The sequence below is a fragment of the Macaca fascicularis genome, chromosome 19, assembly GCF_037993035.2.
Source record: "Macaca fascicularis isolate 582-1 chromosome 19, T2T-MFA8v1.1".
Lineage (NCBI taxonomy): Eukaryota > Metazoa > Chordata > Mammalia > Primates > Cercopithecidae > Macaca > Macaca fascicularis.
This window is the reverse complement of record NC_088393.1, coordinates 9,166,215-9,182,371: the sequence shown is the minus strand read 5'-3', so window position 1 is coordinate 9,182,371 and position 16,157 is coordinate 9,166,215. Positions and strand designations below refer to the sequence as shown.

The 16,157-nt window shown below is 50.4% G+C and overlaps 1 protein-coding gene across 10 annotated transcripts in view; it reads right to left on the bottom strand.

The window, feature by feature from the left end:
* Window positions 1–281: 281 nt before the first annotated feature.
* Window positions 282–16,157, bottom strand: part of HNRNPM (heterogeneous nuclear ribonucleoprotein M) — a 42,985-nt gene continuing 27,109 nt past the window's right edge. For 2 of the 10 annotated variants that reach the window (XM_005587835.3, XM_005587838.4), the window contains 6 exons: window positions 13,109–13,153; window positions 12,573–12,650; window positions 6,280–6,333; window positions 3,046–3,848; window positions 2,375–2,426; window positions 282–705 (listed from right to left, as the gene is read on the bottom strand). In XM_005587835.3, coding sequence (XP_005587892.1) covers window positions 542–705; window positions 2,375–2,426; window positions 3,046–3,848; window positions 6,280–6,333; window positions 12,573–12,650; window positions 13,109–13,153 — 1,196 coding nt within the window. In that variant the 3' untranslated portion in view covers window positions 282–541. The remainder of the gene's footprint in view (window positions 706–2,374; window positions 2,427–3,045; window positions 3,849–6,279; window positions 6,334–12,572; window positions 12,651–13,108; window positions 13,154–16,157) is intronic. The other 8 variants (XM_065536043.2, XM_065536046.2, XM_065536042.2 and 5 more) reach the window with 4 other exon arrangements.

The window sequence follows — 16,157 nt, the reverse complement described above, 5'->3', positions numbered from 1 at the left end:
ACTACAGGTGCCCTCCTCCCAGATTACAGGCACGAACCACTGCGCCTGGCCTCGGGGCGCTCTAAACAGCCAAATGCTCCATTATCAGCCCAGGGATTACAGCCCACAGGAAGGCAGTTTCCAGGGAAGAGTCTCCCCCAGTCTGTGGGCAGGCACTCACCCCTGGGGCCTCAGACAAGCAGGAGAGGGGATGAGATCCCTGTTCCTTGGACTGGAACCTCGAGTGACCCCAGCTCCCCACACCTCGGGTGGTTGCCCACACAGCACACACAAGCAGGCTGTTTTCAGGAACCGGTATTTATTATCAAAGTCATATTCGATGTCAACAAGATGCCACAACTACAAAAAAAATTGCGCACATTGCAATCTCAATGCAAACAGTCAAATGGAACCCCAGTCATTAAAAAAGTAATTCAAATTACCCCAAAAAGCAACTGAATTTTTTAAACATCTTTATACATCCAGCCAACAAATTAAAATGGTTAACAAGAAAAAATACAAATTCAGAGGTCTCGTATCGATGTTTAAAAAAGGCAACTGCTTAAGCGTTTCTATCAATTCGAACGTCAATCTCTCGGCCACTCAGCTTCATGCCGTTCATCATCCGGCAGGCTCTCTCGGCCACCTCTGGCGACTCGAACTTAACCACACCACACCCCTTGGACTTCCCATTCTCCATCTTGATGTCGGCGTACAGCACGTGGCCTGGGACAGGGAGGGAACAGACCACACTTGTCAGGCAAACCCAGAGCTCAGCCTGTCTGGGCTCCATTCAGTCCCGATTGTTAGATTTTGGTGGACAGAGTAAAAAATCCGCCTCAACGGCTTGCCCCCAAGAACCAGAGACGACCTGATGTCTGGAGCACAAAGGCTCAGAATACAACGGTGGGAACCAGTGACTAGGCCCTTGGCCACACTGCCATTCTTCTGCTAACAGAGCCTGCCCCTGCCCCATGAAAAGCCTTCCTAGAGGATTCAATGCACGCCTTGACGCTTCACAAAGTTCAAAGAAGAGGGCGCCGAGTAAAGCCAGCTTTCTAGGCAGAAAGTTGGCTATATATTTTACAAAGTGTTCATTTCTGATACGCCACCGCCCCTGGTTACAAAGCCATCTGCAATCCAATGGACACGTCTGTACTGTCCAAATGAAAGCCAGCCGGTTTCACTTATTCATCTGAGCACCTGTTAAGCATCCAGATATGTGTCAACTCTGCGGAAATAGGTCAGAGCCCTAGAGGACAAAGGCTCTACTCCAGGAGTGCCAAAGGTGCTAGGGCCACAATGCCAGAGGCAGGAACTCTGCCTGAGAGGGCCCAGGGCAGGTAGGGTGGAGGGGTCCTCAGGGGAAAGTTCTTACACAGAAATTCACCAGAAAGACTTGCCAGTAATGGCTCACACAAGAGCACTGTGGGACACGTGCAGCACTTGCCGCTCAGGTTCTGGGACAGGAGGGAGATGGAGGAGGATGGGACCAAATCTTCAAGAGGCTTGTGAGTCTGGACTTCCTCTTGAAGGTACAGGGCCCCTCCAGGCATTGCAAAAGTGGGGGTTGGGGATGCTGTGATCCCACTGGCCTTTTCAGAATATCTAGCTACAACGTGGAAACTCAGGAGTGGGGAAAGAGGTAAAGAACGGGGCAAAGAGGCACGTCATGACTCAACGGCTTGCCCCAAGAACCATGGAGAAGCAGCAATGGTGGTGAAATCAGAGCCACTGCTGAAACAGGAAGCGGGAGGGCAGTGCGGAAGCAGCCGCCCGGTCCTCTAGCTCAGGCCCCTCTAGCTAAAAAGAACAGAGGTGGTGCATGAGGGGTGGAGGCTCACCCTGGAGGGCAGGGAAGGAAGACAACTTGCTTTCAGCCACAGAAGGAGCCCTCCAGAAGAGTAGCAGGATGTGCCAGGAAACCAGGAGACCTTAGCCTCATCCTCACAGGAGCTGCTGTGTGCCCAGAGCCTGCAGCGCCTCCCCATGGCACCTGCTGGGCTAGGTGTTCTCTCCGAGGCCCTGAACCAGCTGTGCTAAGGGGAAAGCTACCTCCCTCGTCTGGGATGTTTTTATTTAGCGTTGCCACCTAGAAGCCAGGTGACCTGAGAAGACTGAGTCATCTGTGAAATGGGGACACTACTACCTTGTTTCAAAAGCCTCAAAAAGGAAGAAAAAAGGAAATTAGGATGAAATGAGAACACAGGTGAAAAACGTGCGACACATCACAGGACACTCAACAACCTGCCTGAGCACTGGCGTGGGCAGAACAATGGCAAGGCCATGGGTCCTGAGCTGATGGAGGGGGCTGGGAGGGAGGCTTTGCTGCTGACTTGGCTGCATCACCAGTAAGCATGAGGGAGGCACCTAGAAAGCCGTTCCCAACACTTACCACACTCGTTGAATTTGTCCTTCAGCATCTTCCATGTGAAATCGAATGGGAGCTAAGGAGGAAGGAAAAAAGGGAGACTGATGTGTGATTAAACCAAATCCTAAGGCACGCCTTGCAGCTGACTCTGAGGGCTACACTAGATTTCTTACTATACCAAGAAGCTGGCTGCTCTTCAGACTGAGGCGATCAGCAGGGAACTAATAGGTCCACGTGGGACAAGGCTGTGAAGTGGCACAGCCAGCTCCCTCCCTGGGGCTCAGACTGTGGGAGCACTGTGCAGGATGGGACGCTTGGGCCTGTGGTGCGCAGCCCACAGTCACTAAATAGTGGCTAAGAGTGGCTGAGCTGGGGAAAATAATTCCGTTACAGCCACTTCTTTCCCTGGATCACTGTGCAAGACACAGTGCCTCTTCAAGCCAAGCAATCAGAAACTGCAGTCTCTGAGCTCAGAGTCTGCTCCATATTCTAGCGCAGTGGAGAAGCCCAGGCTCTTCCAGAACCCACAGTTCTCACATTCCTTACTTGTCCCACTAGCATAAAACGTTTGGGACAGGAGCAAGGAGATGTGGTCCTCTTTGGAGGGCGCCACCTCTGACTTCATCCTGCTGATCTTTGTCTCCCCTGTCCCCTCATGCTCACCACCACCAAGAAGTTCCCCAAGAGCCACTTACATTTCTCACAAATATCTGGCAGGCCTTCCTGGCCACCCCAGGAGCATGGCCTCCAGCTCCACCAAAGGAGCCTGCGAAACTTCCTCCAAAGTTGCCACGCTCCATCTCGATGGCACGGTCAAAGCTGGCACCGCCACCGCCACCCATGGCCAGGCCCATGCGCTCAATGCCAGCGCCCAGGGCCGGGCCCATGGCGGGGCCCATGCGCTCGAGGCTGTTGGCACCCATGCGCTCCAGGCCCATGCGCTCGAGGCTGTTGGCGCCCATGCGCTCCAGGCCCATCCGCTCCAGGTTGTTGGCGCCCATGCGCTCCAGGCCGGTGGCCATGCGATCCATCACGGGGCCCATGCGCTCCAGGCCAGCCCCCATACCTGCGGGCACCATGCGCTCCATGCTCAGGCCCATGCGCTCAATGGCAGGGCCCATGCGCTCCACGCCAGAGCCCATGCGCTCAATGGTCTGGCCCACACGGTCGATGGGAGCGGCCATGCGCTCAAGGCCGAAGCCCATGCCGGCACCCATGCGCTCCACGCCTGAGCCTATGCGCTCCATCGTCTGGCCCATGCGCTCGATGCTAGACGCCATGTGGTCAAGGCCCAGCGGGCCCATGCGCTCAATGCCGGAGCCCATGCGCTCCACGGAGCCCATGCGGTCCATGACCAGGCCCATGCGCTCGATCTCGGAGCCCACGCGATCCATGCCGTGGCCCAGGCCTGCGCCCATGCGCTCCATGCCGGCACCCCCGAGGCGGTCAATGCCAGGACCCATCCTCTCGATCCCAGGGACGCTTCCTCCACCTCCACCTGAAACAGGGACACAAAACACAGGTTGGTGTCAAGAACTTAAGTATGCGTGTGTACAACACGCCAGACCACTTCAGCTCATGGGCATGGATCGGGGTAAAGGCCCACCATAATTTACCGTTAAGACACCCCTCAAATGTTGACAACAGCTACAGCTGGGTGATGGACTCATGAGGGCCTCCCAGCATTCTCTCTGCTCTATGCCACAGCTGAGATTTCCATAACACAACTTCTAAAGAACACCCCTGTATGTGTGTCTGTGAGGTGCTAGTGTCTGTGACAAGCTTTGTGAACCATGGATGTCAATTCCTGAGACCTCTGAGGTTTCTCCATCAGCAGACACTGAGAAATGCTCCAGGGGGAGGCAAGGACACCCCCCACTCAGAAGGCCACCCAGGGTAATGAACAGGAGTTACGTGGAGACAAGTCCAAGTTACTCCCACCTTCCCCTCCCACCCTGTCCCTCTCGGATGCTCTGCTGGGGGCCACTCTGGCTGCGTTTCCTCAGCGCTTCCAGGGAACAGAGAAGGATTTTCGGCCACACCATCAAGCAGAGGTCAAAAAACACACACCGAGAGATCCTCTGTGTACAAATGCACACAACTGGCCACTTCTGGGGACCTTATTATTACAGAAACCAAATGATCTGCTGGCTTTGGAAAGAAGATGTTGATGGAACTGCAGACTGGGCTCTGGTGGCAGCTGGGGGTCAGCCAGCAGAACAAAGGGACCCCCCACCCGTAGTGCTTGCAACTCTGGAAAGCAAGGGTCTGGCTCCATCAGCAAGGCCACCCCTTTCCACATGCCGAGCTTGGGGCTCCTCCCCGAAACCCTGTCGTTTGCCTCTGAGAGTGGCCATCAGCCCAGAGCCAGCCTGTGACTGACCCAAGCAGCCTAGTCAAAAATTCCAATTCAAGAGGAAACTCAGCAGTTTCTCTAATTGGCTCTACAACTGACCACAGACAAGTCTCTCTGTTGCTCCGTACTTGCTTCCTTAGCTGCAGAGCAGCACACTGAGAGACAAAAAGCAGGCCCAACTTTAAGAATGTGTGACTTTCAGAGGGGAGACGTCTCAGAACTTCCCCACAGTATAAGGAACCTAGCGAGAATGGGCACTTTGCCCAAAGGCATCAGAAATGAGGTGGGGCGGCTGGATGTGGTGGCTCATGCCTGTAATCCCAGCACTTTGGGAGGCTGAGGCGGGCGGAACAAGGTGAGGAGTTCGAGACCAGCCTGGCCAACATGGTGAAACCCAATCTCTACTAAAACTGCAAAAATTAGCTGGGCATGGTGGCGAGCGCCTTAGTCCCAGCTAGTCAGAAGGCTGAGGCAGGAGAATCACTTGAACCCGGGAGACGGAGGTTAGAGTGAGCTGAGATCGTGCCACTGCACTCTAGCCTGGGCGACAGGGTGAGACTCCGTCTCCAAAAAAAAAAAAAAGAAAGAAATGAGGCAGGGCAACTCCCAATGCCAACAGAAGCAAAAGACTGGGAAGAAATGGTGCCGGTGTGGAGCTCCAGAGCCAGCCCAACACAGATGTCAGGAGGTGAGATGCCAAGACACTCAGAGGGAAAATCAGGCTGAAAAAGTACATTCGGGCCGGGTGTGGCGGCTCACATCTGTCATCCCAGCACTCTGGAGGTGTGCAGTTCAACTGAGGCCAGGAGTTTGAGATAAGCCTGGATAACATGTCAAAATGCCATCTCTACAAAAAATCAAAAAATCAGCCAAGCCAAGTGGCATGCGCCTGTAGTCCCAGCTACTTGGGAGGCTAAAGTGGGAGAATTGCTTAGGCCTGGGAAGTCAAGGCTGCAGTGAGCCGAGATTGCGCCACAGCACTCCAGCCTGGGCGACAGAGCGAAACTCTGTCTCCAAAAATACTCAAAAAGTACATTTTGTTCTCAGTATTCATAAAACTGTGTATGAAAGAAAGATTCAGAACAAAATGTTTCCAGCAGTCATCACTGGGCGATGGGGCTTCAGACCATACTTTCTTCATATTTTCCTATTGAGTACCTGTATCTATTTCCTGTTGAGTACATTATATGTTGGGTGGTGTACTTTCAGTCTTATCAAGTCTAAGGAAAAAATACTTACTTTCAGGAATTTATAATGTGGAAAACAAAACCCCCAAATGAGAGGTACTCTAACAGTGAGGATGGCCGGCCTGTACACAGCACATGTGGAAGCACTCTCACATGCATTCGCTCTCCACGGCATCCCCGAGGAATCCCCCATTTTACAAATGAGTGCTACGAGAAACAGAGAGGTTCGGTGACTTGCCAAAAGTCACACAGCTAGAAAGAGGCAGAGCTGCTCCCACCCCGGGCAGTCTGTGTCAGAGCCCGCACTTCTCACCACTAAGCTCTACGGTCCCCCGTGATAACGGCCTGTTCTAAAATAACAAAACATCAAACTAAGCGGTTCCTACCTCCTCCCTGCTTTGCAATGATCTCTCCTCTCTTCAGTGCATTACTTAGGATTTCTAAGGAAATCAGGAAGAAAAAAAAATTAGCCAAATTTCTCTATGGCAATACAAATGTGCTCATTACAGATTCCAGAGTAGAAATACTAATAACAATGACAAGAAAAAGAAAAAGGGAAAGGGGTTTGAGAAACACACGCACAGACAAGATCATTTTACAGAGAACTAGGAGAGTCCTTGATGCTGGGTTCCGATGCCAAGACCCCACGCAGCTCCAGAGTCTGAGGCCCAGCGTGCGGGGTCACCTGCGAATGCGCCCACCAGAGACAGGAGCCAGTGCATTCATGAACCGAGAGCCAGAGCAAGAAGGGGGCCATCGGGTCTTGCTCAGCGGCAGTTTTCTACAGTTGGTCCAGGTTCTCAGAACTGAGGCTTCCTTGCCTCACCTGAGCTGGAAACTAAGCCCCCACCCCCACCCCAGCCAACTTCTTGTTCCGAAGACCGCCCAGCAGCACCCACTTGGAGCCCACATTTATCCACCCAGAGGCACCTCTCGTTATCATAGAGCAAATTAAAGCTGCAGCTCCACGGACAGCCTCGATGCTAATGAATGAGCTCTGCATGAAAATCCTTGAACATGCCAGTCCTGCCTGAAATGAGCTGGGTGTGCTGTGACTAGGCAACAGATAAGGTTTCAGGAAAATACCTAAATGCACCCCCCGCCAAGTGTCCCAAACACAGTGCTGCTGCTCACTTGCCCACAGCTCACCCACACCTCCTTAAGGTTTGTCTGATGCTATCATAGCATTACCTTTCCAAGCTTCTGGTCCGTCTTTTGCTATGTAGAAGACACCTGTACCCACCCACTCTGGTCTCAAAGTATATGCTCAGCAACTCGGACATGAGCCACGAGGCACATTTCACTTTATGACCATGGCCACAAAGCCATTAAAACCTGTCCCCCCGCCGTGCAGTGGCTGATGCCTGTAATCCCAGCACTTTGGGAGGCCAAAGCGGGTGGATCACTTGAGGTCAGGATCAGCCTGGCCAACATGGTGACACCACGTCTCTATTAAAAATACAAAAATTAGCCAGGCATCATGGCGGGTGCCTGTAATCCCAGCTACTCAGGAGGCTGAGGTGGGAGAATTACTTGAACCCCTGTGGTGGAGGTTGCATGAGCTGAGATCGCGCCACTGCACTCCAGCATGGGCAACAGAGTGAGACTCTGTCTCAAAGAAAAAAAACAAACAAACAAAAAAAACCCAAACAACAGAAAAAGCGCCTGTCCCCCACACAGCTGCTTCTTATATCCCAACTAACTGCCGTGGGACGAGGCGGGAAAGTTCACCAAGAGACACAGACTTCAGTCTACCAGCAGGTACAGCTCATTCTCCCGGGATGCCTGCGATCCTGCCCAGACTGCCTAAGCCGAGGCTGGCTTTACAGCACCTAGACCAAACTTGTCCAACATGTCTTACTTTGCTGTTGTTCTGTTTTGGGGTTTTTGGAAGCCTGAAACCATGGTTTTTAAGTTTCTGTCTCTAGTGATAAGCGGAAAAGAGGGATGAGGAAGGAGCTTTACTGACCCAAACAGAAACCAACTGAGAAACCATGACTGTATTCTCCCATGCACATCCCTGACCTAGATCAAGCTTTCAACTAACACACCTGCAAGACACCTGCAAAAGCTTTCAACCAGCACGCCACTGATTTGAAGAGAACGGCGGAATTCTCCCATCGGCATTCACAGGCCTCCCTGCACTGACCACAGCTGCAGCCTGTTCTGCCCATGCTCCTCCCCTGCCTCACATAGACCTGCACCTTCAACCTCTGCACCTGATGCCACCAGCCGCTCTATCTGCATACACTTGCTGCCTGTGCCAAGCCCGCTCGGTCCCCTAGCAGAACCAGTGCTCTGAGCAGCAGCAGCTAGAGTAGCGTCTGGCAACCCATGTCTCCACCAGCGTCCTCACTAGGCCACTTGGATGCACAGACCTCTGGCGCTGTCCGAAGCCACCCTTAGTATCGCCTCAGCTGCACCTCATCCTTGAAGGTCAAAGACCACAGACCCATCCAAATTTTTTGAAGCAAAAAGCCCATCCTCTAATACAGAAGTGCGTGTGCACGGCGAGAAGTATGTCTGCACAGAAAGACTTCTCTGCTGACAACAGCAGTGGCTGCATCTACATAATGGGGTTTGGGTCACAACCTTCTCATCTTTTACAAGGTTCTTTTTTTTTTTTTTTGAGACAGGGTCTCACGCTCAACCCAAGCTCCCAAGCTGGATGCAGTGGTGTGATCATGCTTCACTGCAGTCTTGACCTCCTGGGCTCAAGTCATCCTCCCACCTCAGTTTCCCAGGCAACTAGGACAGGTGTGCGGCACCATGCCCGGCTAATTTTATTTTTTGTAGAAAGGAGGTCTCACTATGTTGCCCTGGCTGGTCTTGAACCCCTGAGCTCAAGTGATCCTCCTGCCTCAGCCTCCCAATGTGTTGGGATAACAGGTGTGAGCCACTACACCCAGCCTTACAATGTCTTTTAAAACAAAGGTCCTAGCTTCTCTGGGGAAAGGCCCACCACAGTGGTCACCTGCTTGAGAAGGCCTTTCATGATTCCTACCGCTGGCCACTTCTTTCCTTGTGTGTTCATCTCATACAGGCTGAAATGGGGATCACACTTTTCATGCTGCGAGGTCCTTGAAGAATCTAGTTATTATTAATCTCACTCCTGAGAAATGTCAGGTGCGATGTAATGAACACCTTGAGTCCCTATCTTTCAATAAAATAAGCAACTCCATTAGAGATGTGGCAGTAGGAGCACATTATGAATTAACAAGGACTGGCTGCCAATGGTGGGCTTAATATTCCCAGTCTGAATTAACCCAAGTGACCTCATGGTTCAGCATGGTCCTCATGGGTGCTATCTGCTGGACAGCAGAGCCCAGGAGTCAGTGGCGGGGGTGGGAGGGCAGGGCGACAGAACCCTGCAGCCCTGCAGTGGCATCCTCATGGAGCTCTGCTGCTCTCCTTCCATCCTGCCACCTCTCTGCAAGAAGGCAGCACCCCACTCCAGACGAGCATGCCACAGGCTGACATCAGCATGTTGGCAAGGGCCTCAGAACTCATCTTGCTGGCTGTCAACAGGGCCCCAGAGCTCAGGGAGCACTGTGAACTCCAATTTACACCCACAAAGGGTAGCATTTTTAATGTCAAATACTGCCTCACAACAGTCAGTTTTTGACATTTAACAATCTCTCTTTTTTTTTTTTTTTTGAGACGGAGTCTTGCTCCGTCGCCCAGGCTGGAGTGCAGTGGCCGGATCTCAGCTCACTGCAAGCTCCGCCTCCCGGGTTCATGCCATTCTCCTGCCTCAGCCTCCGGAGTAGCTGGGAGTACAGGCGCCCGCCACCTCACCCGGCTAGTTTTTTGTATTTTTTAGTAGAGACGGGGTCTCACCGTGTTAGCCAGGATGGTCTCGATCTCCTGACCTCGTGATCCGCCCATCTCGGCCTCCCAAAGTGCTGGGATTACAGGCTTGAACCACCGCGCCCGGCCCTCTTTTTTTTTTTTTCAACGTTAATCTCAAAGTGCTGGGATTACAGGCGTGAGCCACCGTGCTTGGCCGACATTTAACGATCTTTTGATTTACATTTTTATAGCCACTCTATCAAGATTTGACTCATGCTGAGTGTGGGCCCTGGGAACCTGCATGACCAGCAGTCTGATGGGAGCACCCATGACCATAATGGCTACACTCTAGTCATGAACTAACATTTCATTAAACCCAAACGTCTGCTTCAATTCTTCCTCCAGTGTGATGAACAGTTTCCTTGCAGTGCCCAAGGGCTCTAGAGCTCATCCCACCCAAACCGAAGAACGCCAATCAAGTGGGAGGGAGTCTCTGTTCCCAGCTGCGGAGGGCACGGGGAGCACTCTGAGTGCCATATCTCAGAACATCTAAGAACAGTCTAGGAACACACACTCCATTTGTGGTTCTCCAGAGAATCGGCACTTGGAATCCTTTGCCACTGTCTACCCCAGGCTCTGAATCCTGATTGCGAGATTACACCTGCCAGTTCACCACCAACTGTGTTACACAGCTCAGCACAGCTCCCAGGCCAACCCATCCTGGTTTCCATCTACTTCTAAACTGCACCACTCTGCTCCTCACAGCAACAACTCAAAATTCCCTTTTAATGACTAATCTGTTCTTTTTTAAAAAAAAAAAAAGAGAGAGAGAGACAGAAATGCAGTTTTGCCATGTTGCCTAGGCTGATCTTGAACTCCTGAGCTCAAGCAATCTTCTTACCCCGACCTCCCAAAGTGTTGGGATTATAGGCGTCAGCCAGCACACCCAGACTAATCTGCTCTGAGTAACATTTTACCAAGCCAGATGTATGAAACTTTTTTTAAAATTTAAAATTCCAGCTGGCCGCGGTGGTTCACGCCTGTAATCCCAACACTTTGGGAGGCCAAGGCGGGCGGATCACGAGGTCAGGAGATCGAGACCATCCTGGCTAACACAGTGAAACCCCGTCTCTACTAAAAATACAAAACATTGGCCGGGCGTGGTGGCGGGGGCCTGTAGTCCCAGCTACTCGGGAGGCTGAAGCAGGAGAATGGCGTGAACCCAGGAGGCAGAGCTTGCATTGAGCCGAGATAATGCCACTGCACTCCAGCCTGGAAGACAAGAGCGAGATTCCGTCTCAAAGAAAAAAAAACAAACAACAAAAAAAAAACCAAATAAAATAAATAAATAAATAAATAAATAAAATCCCAAGCACACACAAGTTACAGGCAAGCTTGAATGTACGCTGGAAACAGAGACCTTTGTTGCTTTATTACTAACTAATGGTGACGACTTTCCTACATCCTTTTACTAGCTTCTAGAACAAGGCACCCATGAAGAGGGCAACACACATCATGCCCCACTGCTCCCTGTGCACTGGAAGAAGGGCCTGATCACCGGGGACAGCCGCCTTTCAAGCCTGACAGTGATGTCTGTCCTTGTACCATTTTCACATTCTCTGTTATGACAGACCCGCAAAGGAAGGTTTATACCCAAATTCCTAATGACTTCCCATTCCAAGAAAGTTTCTGTGTAAAAAAGCAGCAGCTTTCCTGTGGTGAAGGGGAAGGTCAAAGAGTCACCAACATATAGAGGATTTCAAAAAGGAAGATTTCCAATTTATCATGCACACTCTGTAGCCCTGCTGGTGCCGTGGGCTAAGTGCTGTGCTGGAGGCACTTCTAGAAGGCAGGATTCCCACATGATGAAGTGCCAGGCTCTGGAGCCAGACAGCCTGGGTTCACATGCAGGCACCACCGTTTACCAGTCACGTGACTTAGGCATGTCACTCTCTGTGCCTCAGTTTTGGATGAAACGGGGATACCAGTATGTACGTATCATGTGGTTCTCACAAGGAATAAATGCAATACTACATTGTTATTATATTATCATTATATTTCTGTCAAAAAGTTGGGGGTGGGGGCCGAGCATGGTGGCTCACGCCTGTAATCCCACCACTTTGGGAGGCTGAGGTGGGCGGATCACCTGAAGTCAGGAGTTCGAGGCCAGCCTGGCCAACATGGTGAAACTCCGTTTCTACTAAACATATAAAAATTAGCCAGGTGTGGTGGCGTACACCTGTAACCCCAGCTACTCAGGAGGCTGGGGCAGGAGAATCACTTGAACCTGGGAGGTGGAGCTTGCAGTGTAAGCCAAGATCGCACCATTGCACTCTAGTCTGGGCAAAAGAGTGAGACCCTGTCTCATTAAAAATAAAAAGAAAAGAAAAAAAAAAAGAAAAGAAAAGTTGGTGGAGGATTTGAATTACACTAAACCAGAATTTGCATAATGCAAATACTAAATTAAAAGAGCCTGTAGACAAGGCTCTTTATTAACACCTCTATGGACAACTTGCAGCTGGGGCAGATGACCAAGAACTACCCCTTCCAGCACTCCTAGAGACAGACAAACTTGATCACAAACTTTAAAGAATCCCTCATACTCAAGAGACCATAACCACAAACATGTACATGCTTTTTAACACTGTACTCGAAAATTACTGCAGAGCTTGGGAACACAGGACAGCTCAAAGACTAGCGACCAAGTGAAGTAAGTCGACTATTATGTCTAGTTCTTGAAATATTTAAGGCAATTCAAAAGACATTTGATTCGGTTGAAAAGCAGAAGTGAGAAATCACTTATTCAGTGGGTCTGTAGCCTAAGGTCACCTGAGAGGCAACAGCCGACAAAGGGTGGGTGAAAGCAGGAAGAAAACACGATGCTTACCATTTATCCTGCCCATGTTCATCCCAGATCCAAATCGACCCATGTTTTCCATACCACCACCAAAGGGCCCCTCCATTCCTGCAAGAGATGTTCACATTTCAGCATCACCCAACAAGACTGCTTAGACTGAGCAGGGAAAGAAAAATTCTATCACGTTTCAACTGGGGTATCTTCTGCCAAGAACTTATCTATCAAGTTTAAGGGCTTCTGAAAAACAAAAAAATGCTAGCACCCTTGTTTAAAAATCACCACCTTCAAAAAGCTGCTCTGATCCAACCCCCTCAATGAACAGACAAGCAAAAAGAGGCACAGAGATGGAGTGGTCTGCCCAAGGTCACAGAGCTAGTTAGTGAGACAGCCAGAACCAAAAGCCAAGACACCCGCTGGAAGGATGGACAGGCAGGAGGAAGTCATTTCTAGACTCGAACTGAAACCAAAGAGAATTTCATGCAGGGTTTAAACAAGAAAGAAAAGAGGAAAGAGAGAAAACCATGCCTAAAAGTGATTATGCTTGTACTTCATTTTAAATTTCTTACCTCCCATCTTATTTATTCCAAATCCTATGCCTTCCATTCCCATTCCTTAAAAAGAAAAAGTCAATGCAAACTAAAATTATGTCAAAGCAGTAAATAACATTTGAACTTAAAAAGCATAATTCCAAACCAGCAAAAGAACTCAAAAGAAAATCCCTGATGACAAGTATATTTTATATATTTTAATTAGCAAGAAAAAAAGCCCCTACCATTTCAACTGTCAAGTATCATATAGCTGGGCCGGGCGCGGTGGCTCAAGCCTATAATCCCAGCACTTTGGGAGGCCAAGATGGGCGGATCACGAGGTCAGGAGATCGAGACCATCCTGGCTAACACGGTGAACCCCGTCTCTACTAAAAAAAAAAAAATACAAAAAACTAGCCGGGCGAGGTGGCAGGCGCCTGTAGTCCCAGCTACTCGGGAGGCTGAGGCAGGAGAATGGCATAAACCCGGGAGGCGGAGCTTGCAGTGAGCTGAGATCCAGCCACTGCACTCCAGCCTGGGCGACAGAGCGAGACTCCCACTCAAAAAAAAATATATATAGCTTTAAAAAAAAATTTTTTTTTTTTTTAGACACAGTATTGCCACCCAGGCTGGAATGCAATGGCACCATCTTGGCTCACTGCAACCTCCACCTCCCAGGTTCAAGCAATTCTTCTGCCTCACCCTCCCGACTAGCTGAGATTACAGGTGCCTGCCACCACGCCTAGCTAATTTTTTTCTATGGGATCTACACAGTTTAATGACCCAGTCGGGCAGGTTTTTTTTTTTTTTTTTTTTTTTTGAGACAGGGTCTCCTGTCACTGAGGCTGGAATGTAGTGGCATGGTCACAGCTCCCTGCAGCCTCATGTGATCCTCTTGCCTAAGCCTCCCAAGTAGCTGGAACTACAGGTGTACGCCACCACATCTGGCTATTTTTTTTTTTTTTTCTTTTTTTGAGACGGAGTCTCGCTCTGTCGCCCAGGCTGGAGTGCTGTGGCTGGATCTCAGCTCACTGCAAGCTCCGCCTCCCGGGTTCACGCCATTCTCCTGCCTCAGCCTCCCGAGTAGCTGGGACTACAGGAGCCCGCCACCTCGCCCGGCTAGTTTTTTGTATTTTTTAGTAGAGACGGGGTTTCACCGGGTTAGCCAGGATGGTCTCGATCTCCTGACCTTGTGATCCGCCCGTCTCGGCCTCCCAAAGTGCTGGGATTACAGGCTTGAGCCACCGCGCCCGGCCGCTAATTTTTTTTATATTTTGTAGAGGTTGGGTCTCACTATGTTGCCTAGACTAGTCTCAAACTCTTGGACTCCAAATTGCTGGGATTACAGGCGTGAGCCACCACACCACACCACACACACACACAGGCCTCAAGCTAGGCAGTATTAAACATGAAATGGAAACAATTGTAAGACACATTCTACGGAACATAAACTTTTTAGAAAATTTTAGGGAACAGAAATAGATTTTTAAAAAGTCCCTGTTAAAGGTAAAATCTTCAAAATAAAAACCAGTTCCTAAAAACACCAAGACTTCCTCCCCAACCCCCAGTCTTTCTGTTTAGATGTCAGACGTGGGGTGTGTGTGTTTTGGGTCGGGGGAAACGTTAGAGCCATTTGAAGTCGTGGCCCAGAACTTAAGTCAGCCCCAGGGTGACCCTGGAAGAATCTAGCGATATGCAACACTGACAATGGTGGGATAAAGGGGCTTCCATATTCCAATTTCAAAGGATTCTAACAAAGCCCAAAGTCTGAAGTCATTAAAATGAAATACTCCTTAATAGAATCAAAATACATCATTATACAGAAATGAAAATGCTAAAGAGCAAAGCCTGAGTTTATTCTACACATTGAAGCTTTCATGCAGTTGCTTTTTTTTTTTTTTTTTTTTCCTGAGACAGAGTCTCGCTCTGTTGCCAGGCTGAACTGCAGTCATGTCATCTCAGCTCACTGCAATCTCCACCTCCCGGGTTCAAGTGATTCTCCTGCCTCAGCCTCCCGAGTAGCTGGGATTACAGGTGCAAGCCACCACGCCCGGCTAATTTTTGTATTTTTAGTAGAGATGGAGTTTTGCCATGTGGGCCAAGCTGGTCTCAAATTCCTGACCTCGGGTGATCTGCCCACCTCGGCCTCCTAAAGTGCTGGGATCCCTGTCTTCTTCTTCTTTTTTTTTTTTTTTGAGACGGAGTCTCGCTCTGTCACCCAGGCTGCAGTGCAGTGGCCGGATCTCAGCTCACTGCAAGCCCCGCCTCCCGGGTTCACGCCATTCTCCTGCCTCAGCCTCCCGAGTAGCTGGGACTACAGGCGCCCGCCACCTCGCCCGGCTAGTTTTTTGTATTTTTTAATAGAGACGGGGTTTCACCGTGTTAGCCAGGATGGTCTCGATCTCCTGACGTCGTGATCCACCCATCTCGGCCTCCCAAAGTGCTGGGATTACAGGCTTGAGCCACCGCGCCCGGCGGATCCCTGTCTTCTTAAAGACAACACTGTCCACCATGTTTCCTGTGACGGCCACATTGTCACAGAGTGAGGCCCTCTCCACCGTTTTTCTTTGAGACGGAGTCTCGCTCTGTCACCCAGGCTGGAGTGCAGTGGCGCGATTTTGGCTCACTGCAGCCTCCGCCTCCTGGGTTCAAGCAATTCTCCTGCCTCAGCCTCTCAAGTAGCTGGGATTACAGGCGTATGCCATCACACCCAGCTAATTTTTGTATTTGTAGTAGATGGGGTTTCACCATGTTGGCCAGGATGGTCTCAAATCCTGACCTTGTGATCTGCCTACCTCGGCCTCCCAAAGTGCTGGGATTACAGGCATGAGCCAGCGCGCCTGGCCTCTCCACCTTTTTTGCATCTATCAATGCCCCTAGCTCTCTAGCAGCAGCTGTGCAAACACCAGGAGGGCCCACGGGGTCTTGGTAAGACACTTTTCAGGGTACTGCAGCAGTGCTATGGTCTTGTGGTCAGGAGACCTGCAGCCTGTCACTAACTGACAGTGTGACCTTGAGCAAGAGCAACTCTATGGCTTGCCTCCTCTTATCAAATGGCACGACTATTTCAGCTTAGAAGGTTGTCGTG